This window comes from Macadamia integrifolia, chromosome 7, assembly GCF_013358625.1.
Source record: "Macadamia integrifolia cultivar HAES 741 chromosome 7, SCU_Mint_v3, whole genome shotgun sequence".
In the NCBI taxonomy this organism is placed as follows: domain Eukaryota; kingdom Viridiplantae; phylum Streptophyta; class Magnoliopsida; order Proteales; family Proteaceae; genus Macadamia; species Macadamia integrifolia.
In genome coordinates, this window is record NC_056563.1 from 34,443,558 (window position 1) to 34,456,277 (window position 12,720).

The 12,720-nt window shown below is 37.3% G+C and overlaps 1 protein-coding gene and 1 long non-coding RNA gene across 2 annotated transcripts in view; both read right to left on the bottom strand.

The window, feature by feature from the left end:
• Positions 1–616: 616 nt before the first annotated feature.
• LOC122083964 lies at positions 617–4,548 on the bottom strand. The gene is made up of 2 exons (XR_006141780.1): positions 4,170–4,548; positions 617–906 (listed from the first exon to the last, which is right to left on the bottom strand). It is a non-coding gene; the product is annotated as an uncharacterized LOC122083964 (long non-coding RNA).
• A 3,256-nt stretch (positions 4,549–7,804) lies between these two features.
• The window catches only part of LOC122085097 (methylmalonate-semialdehyde dehydrogenase [acylating], mitochondrial), a 9,451-nt gene continuing 4,535 nt past the window's right edge, over positions 7,805–12,720 (bottom strand). Inside the window, exons 8-19 of the mRNA XM_042653538.1 lie at positions 12,527–12,606; positions 11,777–11,842; positions 11,096–11,146; positions 10,815–10,966; positions 10,098–10,188; positions 9,771–9,851; positions 8,959–9,036; positions 8,848–8,883; positions 8,713–8,756; positions 8,548–8,626; positions 8,318–8,408; positions 7,805–8,140 (exon numbers count right to left, since the gene is read on the bottom strand). Coding sequence (XP_042509472.1) covers positions 8,031–8,140; positions 8,318–8,408; positions 8,548–8,626; positions 8,713–8,756; positions 8,848–8,883; positions 8,959–9,036; positions 9,771–9,851; positions 10,098–10,188; positions 10,815–10,966; positions 11,096–11,146; positions 11,777–11,842; positions 12,527–12,606 — 959 coding nt within the window. The 3' untranslated portion in view covers positions 7,805–8,030. The remainder of the gene's footprint in view (positions 8,141–8,317; positions 8,409–8,547; positions 8,627–8,712; positions 8,757–8,847; positions 8,884–8,958; positions 9,037–9,770; positions 9,852–10,097; positions 10,189–10,814; positions 10,967–11,095; positions 11,147–11,776; positions 11,843–12,526; positions 12,607–12,720) is intronic.

Sequence of the window (12,720 nt, forward strand, 5' to 3'; positions counted from 1 at the left end):
GAGAATGAAGTGAGAGACATGGATTAAGAGTGAATCATATCTGTCGAGGGAGGAAGGCCTAGTTTACACTTAAGGATGTTGAAGAATAGTCAAAAATTCATTTGATTTGAATCCAGATCTGTTCAGAGGCATCCTTATCGAATCAGGTGATATCTAGATCCCATCACATCCGATCCATTTAAAGCCCTAGATGGAAATGGTGGAAGTGGCAAAAGTGACAAAGAAGTTAATAAAAATGATATAATCAGAAATTTTTATTCTATTGAATTTTAGTAACCAACATATTGAATATTCAGATAATTTTCCAGAAAGAAAAGTATAGAAAAGATCACCGAGTTCTAGAGTTGCTTAGCTCAATTTAAGCCAAGCCCAAACCAACCTTGGGTTTTTGGTAGCCAAGCCAGTAAATCCAATTGAAAAGGCTTGAGCCATAGATTGTTTCCACTGTCTAATATTGGGCTACAAATGGGTTGTGAGATATCTGAGCCCAACTCAAATTGCGGAGGGAAAGCCCATTTATGTTTTTAACTTTACCCATCACAAATTTAAGGCTGTGTTTGATATCCATTCTCCCAATAGATTTTAGATCCAAAATTTATTCTGATGTGAGAAAATATAGATGAACCCGGTTTTAGATGCGACTGACCCGGATCTTCGATTGGGATAAATTGGAGAATTACAAAAATACACTTTTATCATATCTGAACACATGATAAAGAAGAGAAACATGCTAAACCATGACATGGTTCCTACCTACCGTACGATTGAGCCTGTTCATGCCAATATCAGAAGGTAGGGGATAGAGATGACAGATCCCTCCTCCTCTCTCCCTAAATGCAAATTTTATAGCCTAACTCTTCTCCGGTCGAGTTGGCTCGGCTAACTTGTGCAGTGTTACCATTTGACCTGCGTCCAAAATTATTATCAGGGACCTCACAAATATAAGGAAATGATGTTTAGAATTCATCAATGAATGGGTTATAGGTTCTCCCATTCTTATATGATAGGTGAAGAGATTCTTCACCATGATGATTTGATGCTATGGTTAGACTCTGAAAAAATGACTGTCGTCATTAACTCCCATTTCTTATTATTGAAGTTCTGAAATTCCCTTCCTTAGACTAATGAGAAGGTCAGATAATGCGGATGAAGAGATTCTCTCGTCACCATGGTTCTAGAAATTGGGTCCATACATAAAGTGTCCCAACTACCCAATTACCTGGAGCCCTTATTGTTGTACAGGGGTTTAAAACTTGGGATTGGACCAGCTGATCCATATTGCAGTTCTATGGTTAGGGCGAAATCTAGCCGAATGGGATTGGGATCAGAATCGGCCAGACCGATCTAGATTCAGATTCAGATCCAGATTCTGCTCTTTAAAACCCTGGTATTGCTAGGGGTGCAACAGGGCCGGGTTGGGCCGGGCTTCTTAAAACCCTAGCCCAACTCTGAGTCCCCTTAACTGGGCCCAAACCTGCCATGACCCTGACTCAGGGTCGCAAAACTTTAACCCAGGCCCAACCCTTCAGGGTTCAACCCAACCTTTACCCGCCCTGATTAGCCCTGATTTCTCAGGGTCGGGCCTGGATGACCATGATTGACCTTGACCCTAACCTTGGTTTGCTATCAAGGGTTGGGTATACCTTGACCCTGACCTGCAAAATATGAAATAACTAAAAAGTAAAAAAATATTCATAATAAAGAGGAGGTAAAAAACACAAAATGACAAATTACTTGTCATGAGAACATCCTAAAGCAAACATTGAAACAATATAAATAACCTCAACTATTATGGTAAACAAAAGGGAGATCATCCTAAGAAACTAATATAATCCAAAAAAATTTAATTATTTGTCATGATAAACAAAAAGATCATCCTAATAAAGCAAATAATCCGAAGATCTCAAAACTCTTGTCTGTTAAAAAAAGAGGAGAACATCCTACGAAAACAAAAAATCTAAAGTCAACATCAGGAGTAAATACCTGGGCCGGGTAGAGCCAAAACTAAGGCTAAACTCAGGGTAAAAAAATCAGGGCCGGGTTCAGGGCGGGTTGGGCGGGCTAAAGACATCAACCCTTACCCGCCCTGACCCTAATTCAGGGTTAAAAATTTCAGGGTTGGGCCAGCCCTCAGGGCCAAAATTCTTGGGTCCATACTTATTCGGTATCAGGGCAGGCCAAGAGCAGGTTCAAGCCGTCAAGGCCAAACTTGCACCCCTAGGTGTTGCCATCTTCACCAATTTGGGTGGGCCTAACCCAAGTCACAAACCAGATGGCTGTGTGCCCAATTTATTTGGCCTCAAGCTAACCAATCACAAGGACCAATCTAACTTCCAGAATAAGAAAAAATGATTATAAATGATATGGACATCAAAAAGGCCAACTAGACAAAATTGATCCAATATTTGTAGCCCAAATCCATAGCCGGTTCAAGACAAACAAAGGCAAGCAAAGAAAATAGTAGAATAGGGCCAGAAACTAATGAATAGCCTGTTGATTGCTTCCACATGGCCCACTAGGAACATGGATTATTAGTCTACTGGATCGGCACTCCAGGAAAAAATCGAAAGCTGGTCCACGACAATATAGGCTAAAAAGTTAGGTTTTTTACTATCATATGGAGTAGTATATACTACAATAATAAAAAACGAGATGAGATCAACTCATCAAGAAAGAAAATAGGAAACTAAGGCACCGTTTGATAACATCCTAAAGAGCATTTGATAAAATTGCTTTGTTTCACCCATTTCTAGAAACATAAATCAAAATTTATATCTATTTACAATTCTATAAATAATTTTGACGAAATAAATCTGACTTTGATAAAAAAGTAGTTTCGTTGTTTCAATTTCGTTTTAAAAAAAAAATGACGTTTTTGACCCAGAAATTGAATTTTCCTTTTCAAATCGAAACGTGTTCCAGAAACCTACGCAAGCAAGCAATAACCATGAGCCAGGAGAGAAGAAAGTACGCAGAAAAAAATACCAAACAGAGAGAAGAGTGAAAAAGAAAGGCAGACAGCGAAGGGAAAGGCGCATTCAATGACATTAGCAGAGCAGCAACAGAGGAACGGAAAAAAGGTGATGTCAGAGCTTCAGCTCTTCTCAGACACCCAAACCCACAAAGTAAGTGAAAATCAACTAGTCCACAAATCACCACCAATCCACTATCCATTATCCACACAAGAGAAGTGAAGAGAGAGAGAGAGAGAGAGAGGTTTTTAGTGTTGCAGACTTGCAGAGGAAATATCAACATTTAGATATTTGTTGAAAAAGCTAGGGGAGTCACTCCATGGCACCTGCCAGTAAGATGCTGGCCTGGGTCTCTTCCACCTTCTTCTTCTTAGTTTTCTTTTCTAATCTCAGTTTTATTTACAGGGTGTGTTTGTCTCAAAAGCCCTACAAAGACAACTTGAACTGACTCTCACCCACTACTGCCCTGCCATCCTCTTTGATAGATAAAAAAACAGATAGTGATTTACCCAAATCACTAAAACTGAATTAAAACCACTAAAGAAGAATCAAGATGGAGCTCAGGTCATATAGATAGAAGAAGAAGAGGGTTACCAATGCTGCTTGTGAAACCATCCAGAGCCAGAGGTCCCATTTGGAAGATCTAATGGATATAAGAACAAAACTGGTGAGGGTAGGATCCAAAGGTGGAGATTTTGCTTCTACAGTAGTTATATGGGACATGCACAAGAATGAAGCATCTGGGCCTCTCTGGTTTTTTCATTCCTTTCTGGAAGTGGGTAGTGAAAAACTATATTTTTCCTTCTTTCGAGGAAAATGCTTTTGGATATTTCAGAGGAAGTTACAGAAGAAAAATAAAATGGGATTGAAACGATTTAGTTGCGATTTGGAGCTCAAATGTAGTCTTCATTTCTTGATTTTCCTTTTTCTTTGGATAAGATGAAACAAGGTTGAAGAATACCCCAATCTTAGGTGCCCATTAAATTGTAAACCAGAGCATTTTTTTTTTCTCTTCCTAAAACAAGTCCCAGAGAAGTAGAGCAATGGAGATGTTAAAACTGGGGCTCTCAAGTATCAACAAACAACAGTAAAATTACCCAGTCCACCAAGAAAAGATTAACAGAAATAAATGTAAAGAGAACCCAGAAATGAGAGGATTTTTGTCGACTCTTTATAAAGTGAGAAGAAGAAGCATACCTGTTGTTTAAGGAGGGAAGAGTCTCAACTCTCAAGCTCTGAAGCTCAAAATGTTGTCCTTTTCTTCTTCTTCTTCTTCATTGTGGGTCTGGGGTTGTCTTCTCTGATCCAGGTGGTGTTTAGTATTTTGTATTTTCAGGCTTTGAGCAATGTTGTCAATGGGAATTCCTATTCTATCTTTCTCAAAGTGAGACACCATTCATTTATTAGTAAAGACAAAAAATATAAAAGCTTTTCCCATTTCCACCTGTTAAAAAGATGGGATACTAACTTTGGATCCAGAAATAGAAAAGGACGGAGCCCACCAACCAAACTCTTTCAGACTTGAATGAATTTGCTGACCCCTCCCCCACTACCTGCAAGATTTCATTAAGTAATGCACAAGTGATTGCTCATTTTGCAGATGTCCCCCACCTCTCCTCAGTCCTCCCCCACAATGCCTGGAAACTTTTCATTTTCTTTCTCCTTCCCCTGCGAATCTTACATCATGTCCTCTTTATTTATCAAGGGATAGGCTTCTATGACCCCACCACAGGGTGAGGGAGCCAGCCAATGGGAAGTGTGGAACATGGTTCATCAATGGGAAAGAGACATAGAGAACGTTGATGCAGCCTACGCTGTTTGTTTGAGGGAGATATTTTTTCTAAACTTAAACAGGTTTGAAAGAGTGTCAAGGAGTAGAGAAAATGTGAAAGATTACATGACATTTGCAGCGTGGCCTCATGTGCCGAATGTGGTCTTACTAAAGGGTTTGTCTAGTTGTAACCTAAGTAGGTTACAAAAGGCTTGTAACCCACTTTTAGTTACTTAAAAAGTCTTGTACGGTGAAAGAAATGATTGGTTCAAGAAGATTCAAAAAGTAATTTCATGTGTTTATATTCCCAATAAAAACTTAAAAGCTGCACCACTTTTTATGACAAAGTGTTTAAAAAATGTAGAAATGTAATTTTATCCTCAAATAGACCCACACTACGTTTGGAATCTCAAATCTCAATTCCTTGTCTCTCTAAAGTCCAACATGGGATTGAAAAAAAAATAAAAAAATTATACTAACCGTTGGGTGATTGGGTCTATTGCTTTGAGTAAGGGTGTCCATTTCCAGTCCAAGCGGGTTGGACTAATCAAGAGAAATGTGAAACGACCCTTTATCGATTTGAGTTTTTATCAAATCGGTAAAAAATTGAATTGGACCAGATCAAGAGAATCGAAACCATAAAAGACCTTATAACAACTTAAAAAAATTACTAAAAGAGAACATATTACCTACAAGAGGCCATTAAGTCAACTCAATAAAAAGCGAATCGGTTTAAATTGAAATTGAAGTTTGATTTCAATTTGGCCTAATACTAGATAAAATCTAGATCAAAGTGACTAAAATCGGAAATGGATCAAATCAATCACAAAAGCCTTATAATAAGTCATTCTGAAACAGCCTGGATAGGTATTACTATGGTCGACTTGGATCGAAATTGGTTTATTCAACCAATGATTTTAAACTCGAAATTGAGTATCAAAACAATCCCTCTAGTGATTCCAATTATAAATTGACCATTCTAGAACTTCCGGAGTTGGATAGTTCATAACCAATTCTAATCCAGATCGGCTAATACCAGAATTTTAACTCAAAATCAAAGAATAAATTGGTCCCTAATGATTCCAGTCTGGATCATATCCGAATCAATCACAAAAATGCTAGAATTAACACTAAATTCTAAAAACCAATAGCCTAATCCCAAAAATCCTAGATATGCCATTCTATAATGATCAGAATTGGGATTGATCCGAACTAGCCAAATCAACTAGGGATTTTAAACTTGGAATTGGAGATCGAACTGATCATGGTTTCAAGTATCGGTCTGGGATCGGTCTTATCGATTGAGACCGATCCTCGATCCTGATCATTTCAGGGGTAAAATAGATAAAAAGTAGTACCTTTTATAAAAATCAAGGGTAAAATAGAATGATACACACCGTTCCCATCCGATCTGGATAGGTATAGAATCGGCATCGACAGAGACCGATATTGATACCGTACCCTACATCCTTGGAACTAATTCCTATAAATTTTGATCCAATCGAATCAAAATCGGATAAAAAGAACCCTAGAATCGCCCTCAAATCTTAAGACCCACGATCTAGTCCTATAAACCTTATAATCGATTTTAAACACAGAATCAAAGATCAAATTAGTAGCTGCCAATATCAATTCAAATCCAAATCAAATTGGAATTGACCAGAATCAATCCCAAAACCCTTAGAATCAACCAATAAAATATATTATAATTACAAAATTTCACATGTTAGCATTATAGTAGTACCAAGCCTATGATATTACTTTACGGAAAAAAAAAAGCATACAATATTGCCATTTGTCATCTCTCTGGATTTTAACTTTCTTAAAAACACTAGCATATTTAATACAATTGATTTCTTTGAAGAGAGAATAATAGACATGTTTAGAACTATCTTACCCACCTCATCTCTAATGCACAACAATAGAAATTATTGCAATATAATTGATACATGAATTTCTGGGAAGAGGTTTTGTTTTCTGAATTTCAAAAAACAAAAATGAAGTCCACCAAAAGTTTTAAACCCTAAAACCCATAAGCTTTGGACATGCTGAGAAGAAAGAGAGCATTTACCTGACTCACTGGAGATGATCTTGCCAAACTTTATGCCATAAAAACCAAGAAAGGTAGTAGAAAGACTTGCGAGGAGGAAGACGATCAGTTGGGGCGAGGGGTTGTTTGGAAAGAGTGTATTCATTCTCAAAATACCCCTCGTTTTGCCGTTTAAATCAAAGTAATGATTCAAAATGTTAAGGTTGAATTTGCTTTTTTGATCTTAAAAGCAATCACAAAATGACAAAATAAATGGGACACAATAATTTACTTTTTTGACCTTAAAAGCAATCACAAAATGACAAAATAATAGGGACACAGTAATTTACTTTTTTGACCTTAAAAACAATCACAAAATGATAAAATAATGGGGACACAATAATTTAGGTTACAAGGTTTTTGTAACCGGGTAGGTTACATTTAGACATACCCCTTACTAAATGGCTAACTCTCAATTGCATGTCCCTGTCCATACTTCCCCACCTCATATATTTCCTTTATTTTCTACTATGAGCATTTCCTTTATATAGGAACTGTTTTTATTATTGAAGTCATTTTCAAACTAGATGCATTTTATATTTTGTTCATTGCTGGTCTCTTAGGCCCCCACTACTAGCTCTATGTATCACATTTTTAGCTTCACAAGTGCGTAATTTTAATCACAATGATTTTATGATTCCTGTTCATTTTGTCCAGAGAGCCACAGATTGAAGAGCATTGTGAGCAGACTTTTTAAGAAAATAGTGATTGGGTCACACCGACCATACCCAAAGTTTATATAGGCTTTGCCATTTGTGTAGCTCATGCAATAGTTTCTGTTTGCTGTACGAGTACTTTGGAAGTAAATGTTACTATTAGGATATGGGAAAAGCTATAAAACAATCAAAGGACACAGTTCCATCATATCTGCACCCAAAACCCATTCTTGCAAATCTTTATCATACACTAGTTCTATACATGATTAACATTTCAGACCAGTTACTTAACATTCTCAAGTGTCAATTGAAACCATTGAAAAATCAAAAGAAAAATCCCATAAATTATGTGCCTTATGATTTACAATGCTACGATTTGCATGACCACAACTGTCTCAATTGTTGAGGTTGAGAATGGCCGATCCAACTGATGGTTAAAGATAACTCTATTTTATTATCATCGTTATTATTGTTGTTGTGGATAATTTTCATTTTACATAAAATGCAATAAGGAAGCAATTTACAACATGGGAAACCAAGTTCTATGTCCTCTGAGACGTAGGCATAGCCAGTGACATTCCTTGGCCTGGTAAATCCTTCCATTGCTGAGTTACTGTTTTGATCTGAGTGAAGAACTGCATACCTGCCTTACCTGTAATCACAGCGAATTCCCTTGGTCACAGCTTCAAAAAAACATATAATACCCTGATACGAGGGTGAATACTACATCTACCAGTAATAGAGGCAGTCATGGTAATAAATCTAAAGCAATTTGTGAAAATAATAAACAATGAATATTTCAGACAGCATGATTGGAAGTAGTACTGACCATAGAAATTAAGATCACCAGCAAACGATGCTTTGGATCCTGTGAATGAGAAAAAGGGCAATGGAACTGGAATTGGAACGTTGATGCCAACCTAAGATACATTGACACAAGCAGGATCAGATTCATGCCAGAAAACAAAATGGCTGTTAAATCATTCAAAACAGTACTAGCAATATCCCCATCTTAGATCTGTTATCTTCCTCTTTTGGCAGTGAAAATGGTTCACTTACCTGGCCTGCTTCAATTTCATTCTGGAATTTCCTTGCAGCTACACCGGAAGTGGTAAATATAGAAGCTCCATTACCGTATCTGAAATAATAGTATAACATGAACTAAGAGAAATATTTTGCAATAATGACACTTCTAATTTGATGGGATGAGGAGAAAAGTGGTACTGGTTTCTGTTAACAATGCTTATAGCCTCTTCTAGGGTGTTGGCCTGTACAAAGAAGGAAACGAAAGAAAAGAAGCCATTCAGCTTAGAATAGGACTTGAGAATTAGCGAAAGGAACTAGCAGAAATTATCCTACCTGCATGCAGAGAAGAACTGGGCCAAAGATCTCCTCCTGCTCAACAGCAGAGAAATAAGGTCATACAACCAAATGTCAAGGCTTTAGACTAAGTGTTCGTAGAATAGGTACCTGATAACACTCCATGTTGCTTGTCACATCTGATAAGAGCGTGGGTCCAACAAAGTTTCCATTCTCGTATCCTGGAACCTATTGTCCATTAAAATGGATATAAACTATCAGACCCAAATACATGTAGAACAAGGTTTGGCCAAATAATTCTAACTAAGAATTAGAAAAATTGGAGAGAATAATTCTCCAGCAACAGTAATTTCCAATCTCCAAACAGAATATATGCTGAACAAAAGAAAAGATAAATAAAAAGAAAATTAACAAGTATAAATTAAGGAAAAAAGATCTGCAGTCACACTTGCTCACATTTCCTTATGTTGACAGCACATCTAGTTGTGCCACATGGAAAGATGATGTGGCAATTACAACCATTGGATATCTAGGAGATGGTGTGGATTATCCACGTGACAAATTTCAGGCTCTAATTCAGTCATTTACCCTCTATGTCCTGGCATACCCTCGCATAACCTCCCATGTGCAACACCTTGTGGTCCATGAATCATCTTGGTACTTCTGAATTTTTCAATGCTGAATTTGCCTTGTGGCTATCAATGTGATCCCTCGTGGTCCAAGAACCATCTTGGTAGTCCCTGAATTTTTCAATGCGGTAATTTGCCATGGGTTTGGGTCACAACCTATTGGCTTTCTTAGTAAATATATTGCTGATACGAGGACATACTCAATTAAGTAATACACTCCAATAATATTCAAGAAAGCAACTCATCAATACCATGTAAACACTAGATATTGAGCACAAACTAGTCTTGACAATAAAATTGATGGTTGACAGGATGATAAGAAAAGATACCAACCACAATATTTCTCCCATCAAGCAAAATTCTAGCACCACTTTCAACTCCACTTTGGATCAGTCTACATATTCGATCTTTTGCCTGTAGTCAAAGGATGCATCTCAAAAGCAACATAAACAAGACAGACACCGAACACTAGACAAATTATATAAAAATATTCGTGAAGAATGAGCTTGCTCATATGTGCAGCAATAATGATTACAACATGAATTCCATCACCGCAGCACAAAGTGCCATTCAAAGAAGTTGGTTGACTGAAACTCTGTTTTTCTTCTCTACAATAACATTGTAAAGGCTATTTGGAAGAACTTCTGAGCTGTGCCCTACCTGTTTGCTAATCACTGGACCAAGGTCTGCATCAGGTTCAGTTCCAGAATTTACTTTCAGTGCTTTGGCACGCTCAACAAGTGCTTCCTCCCTGTAAAAAGAGAAGATTGTAATTTATCAGTGATAAACACAAAACCAAATTTTCTTAAAGCGCTATCATCAATTGTTAAGCAACTGCATTGTAACATCAAAACTACTGAAGATAACTATACCTATACATAATCCAATAAGGTACAGAATGTTTAAACAGCAAGAAAATAATATCCATTATCAAACAAATATTCCAGCCTATGGTTCAAGAATCAGCAACAACACTCCAGGTTGCCTAATCAGGATTCGTATCTGATGGTTCCAGTTTTATCTGTTATACACAATGGATTGGTTGATCCACTGGCAATGTTGTTTTGCTGCCCACTAGTTTGGCCAATTCTTTTTATATATTTGCCAATCTTTAAGTAGCAGAATCAGTGATGCCCAGGAGTGATCTGGGTTCCAGTAAAAATCTTCCCACCAATCATGGAATGCCAAATAATTCCCAGTGAGATACCACATACATGTAGAATAAGACAAATATAATTAAAATGGACAGAGGGTAAAGACAATTAGTCATTAAAAGATGCAGACATTCTTTAAACTGCAAAGAAAAGATTTTCAATCTACAACAGCAAAACCACAGAAAAGGAACAGAAGAAGAATAATTTAAACAGACAATATTACCATGCTCTTGAGTCTCCAACAAAGACAACTGTGCTGAGTGCCATGCACCTCTGTCCTGCAGCACCAAAACCAGCGGCAACTAGAGCATTTAAAGTAGCATCTACACTTGCATCTGGCATTATAATTGCATGATTTTTGGCTCCCATATTGGACTGAACACAAAAGTCAGCAATTGAATTCATGTCAATCAACAAAGTATCAGTTCTAACAGCAAGTATATTTCTCACAACTCACAAGCAAAAGATTGCATGCCACTACTAAATCAAATAAACAATATTCACCTGAACTCGTTTTCCTTTAGCAGCTGCTCTTGAATATATGTGCATGCCAGCCTTGGAGACAGTACAAAAGGAAAAAATGAGAATGGAAATTTTGAAGGTCAGGTCACACCATATTTGATGCCTAAAGTGCTCTTGGAAATCAGACGACCAACATCTGATAGCAGGACCAAGATGTCTCAATTTCATATCCATTTCCTCCTATTCCCCAAAATGTGAATGCATCATGTAAGATGCGATGATATCTTTAGAGTTCACATGGTCCCACATCATCAGTTATACCCTATGTATCAAAAAAATTGAAGTTGTACGTAAACCACTACAACATTGATAGAGTTGGTAGTAGAATATTCCCCCCTCCCCCCACAATCAATAAGCAATCCTCTTGAAAACATCAGTGAGTTTGAAAGGTTGCATAGAATGAATACCACTGGCACTGGATTATTTGGTAGTGAGTTAAGATTAAATCAAATTTGTTGGCATGATAAAAACACCCCTCCCCCCACAATCAATAAGCAATCCTCTTGAAAACATCAGTGAGTTTGAAAGGTTGCATATAATGAATACCACTGGCACTGGATTATTTGGTAGTGAGTTAAGATTAAATCAAATTTGTTGGCATGATAAAAACATACTCCACAAATAGAAGCACTATAAAGGAATTGTACACTAAAGAGAACTTACCGTATTTGAACCAACAAATGATACAGCCTTAATATCTTCATCATCACAGATATTATTAACAACGTCCTGCCACATTGAAAAAACCAATCTCCATCAGAGATGCAAAATTGGCTTCCTTGGGCAGCATAATAAATCAGGTGAAAAACTGTGTTATATGAAGCAGTGAAATTATAGGGCTTGTTTCAGAACATCCCAGGACACACTTCTGCCGTTCGCCTGCCCCCAGGACATATTTCGTTTTTTGAATCACACTTAGATACTGGCCACTGTTCCTGGCACAAACATGTGCTAATCTGCCTGGTCAGGGGAACAAATAAGTCACCGCATTCCACAAAAGGTTCCCCCCATATTGTACTAAGTACTGAATTTTAGACTTGAGGATGGCTCCTAACCAGAAAGGTTCATTTAACAAAGAATGAAAATAGAATATAATTCCAGCCCAACCCTCGAGAAGATACAGATCTCCTGTGCACAATTCCTGCATCTTAGATCAAAAGGACAGTGCATCACAGAAACACATTATCCTAAGTCACTAATGAGTGGGCATAAAACCAACTGTCCAGAAAGAACAGGTTTCTAGAGCATCATGCCTACATCTTAGGGGGAAAAAAAGATACATAAGTTGTTTGAAATGACATAATGTGTTTAGTTACTTATGAGTGCAGATGAATTAACTATTTCACAATGTTTCTCACAACTAAAGCAAAATGATGAACTAGAGCTTATTAAAGGAAAAAAGTAAAAACTCACATGGGTTCCATGCACAATATTTAAGACGCCATTGGGTAAACCAGCCTCCATTGCCAACTCAGCAAGTAACATAGAAGCTCCTAAAACGATGAGCACTTCATTAATTCTACAAAATCAAATAAGAATATTTTATGTAAAAAAGAAGAGCAAGAACTTATTTTTTTCATTTTTTTTTCCACGGGGGGGGGGGGGGG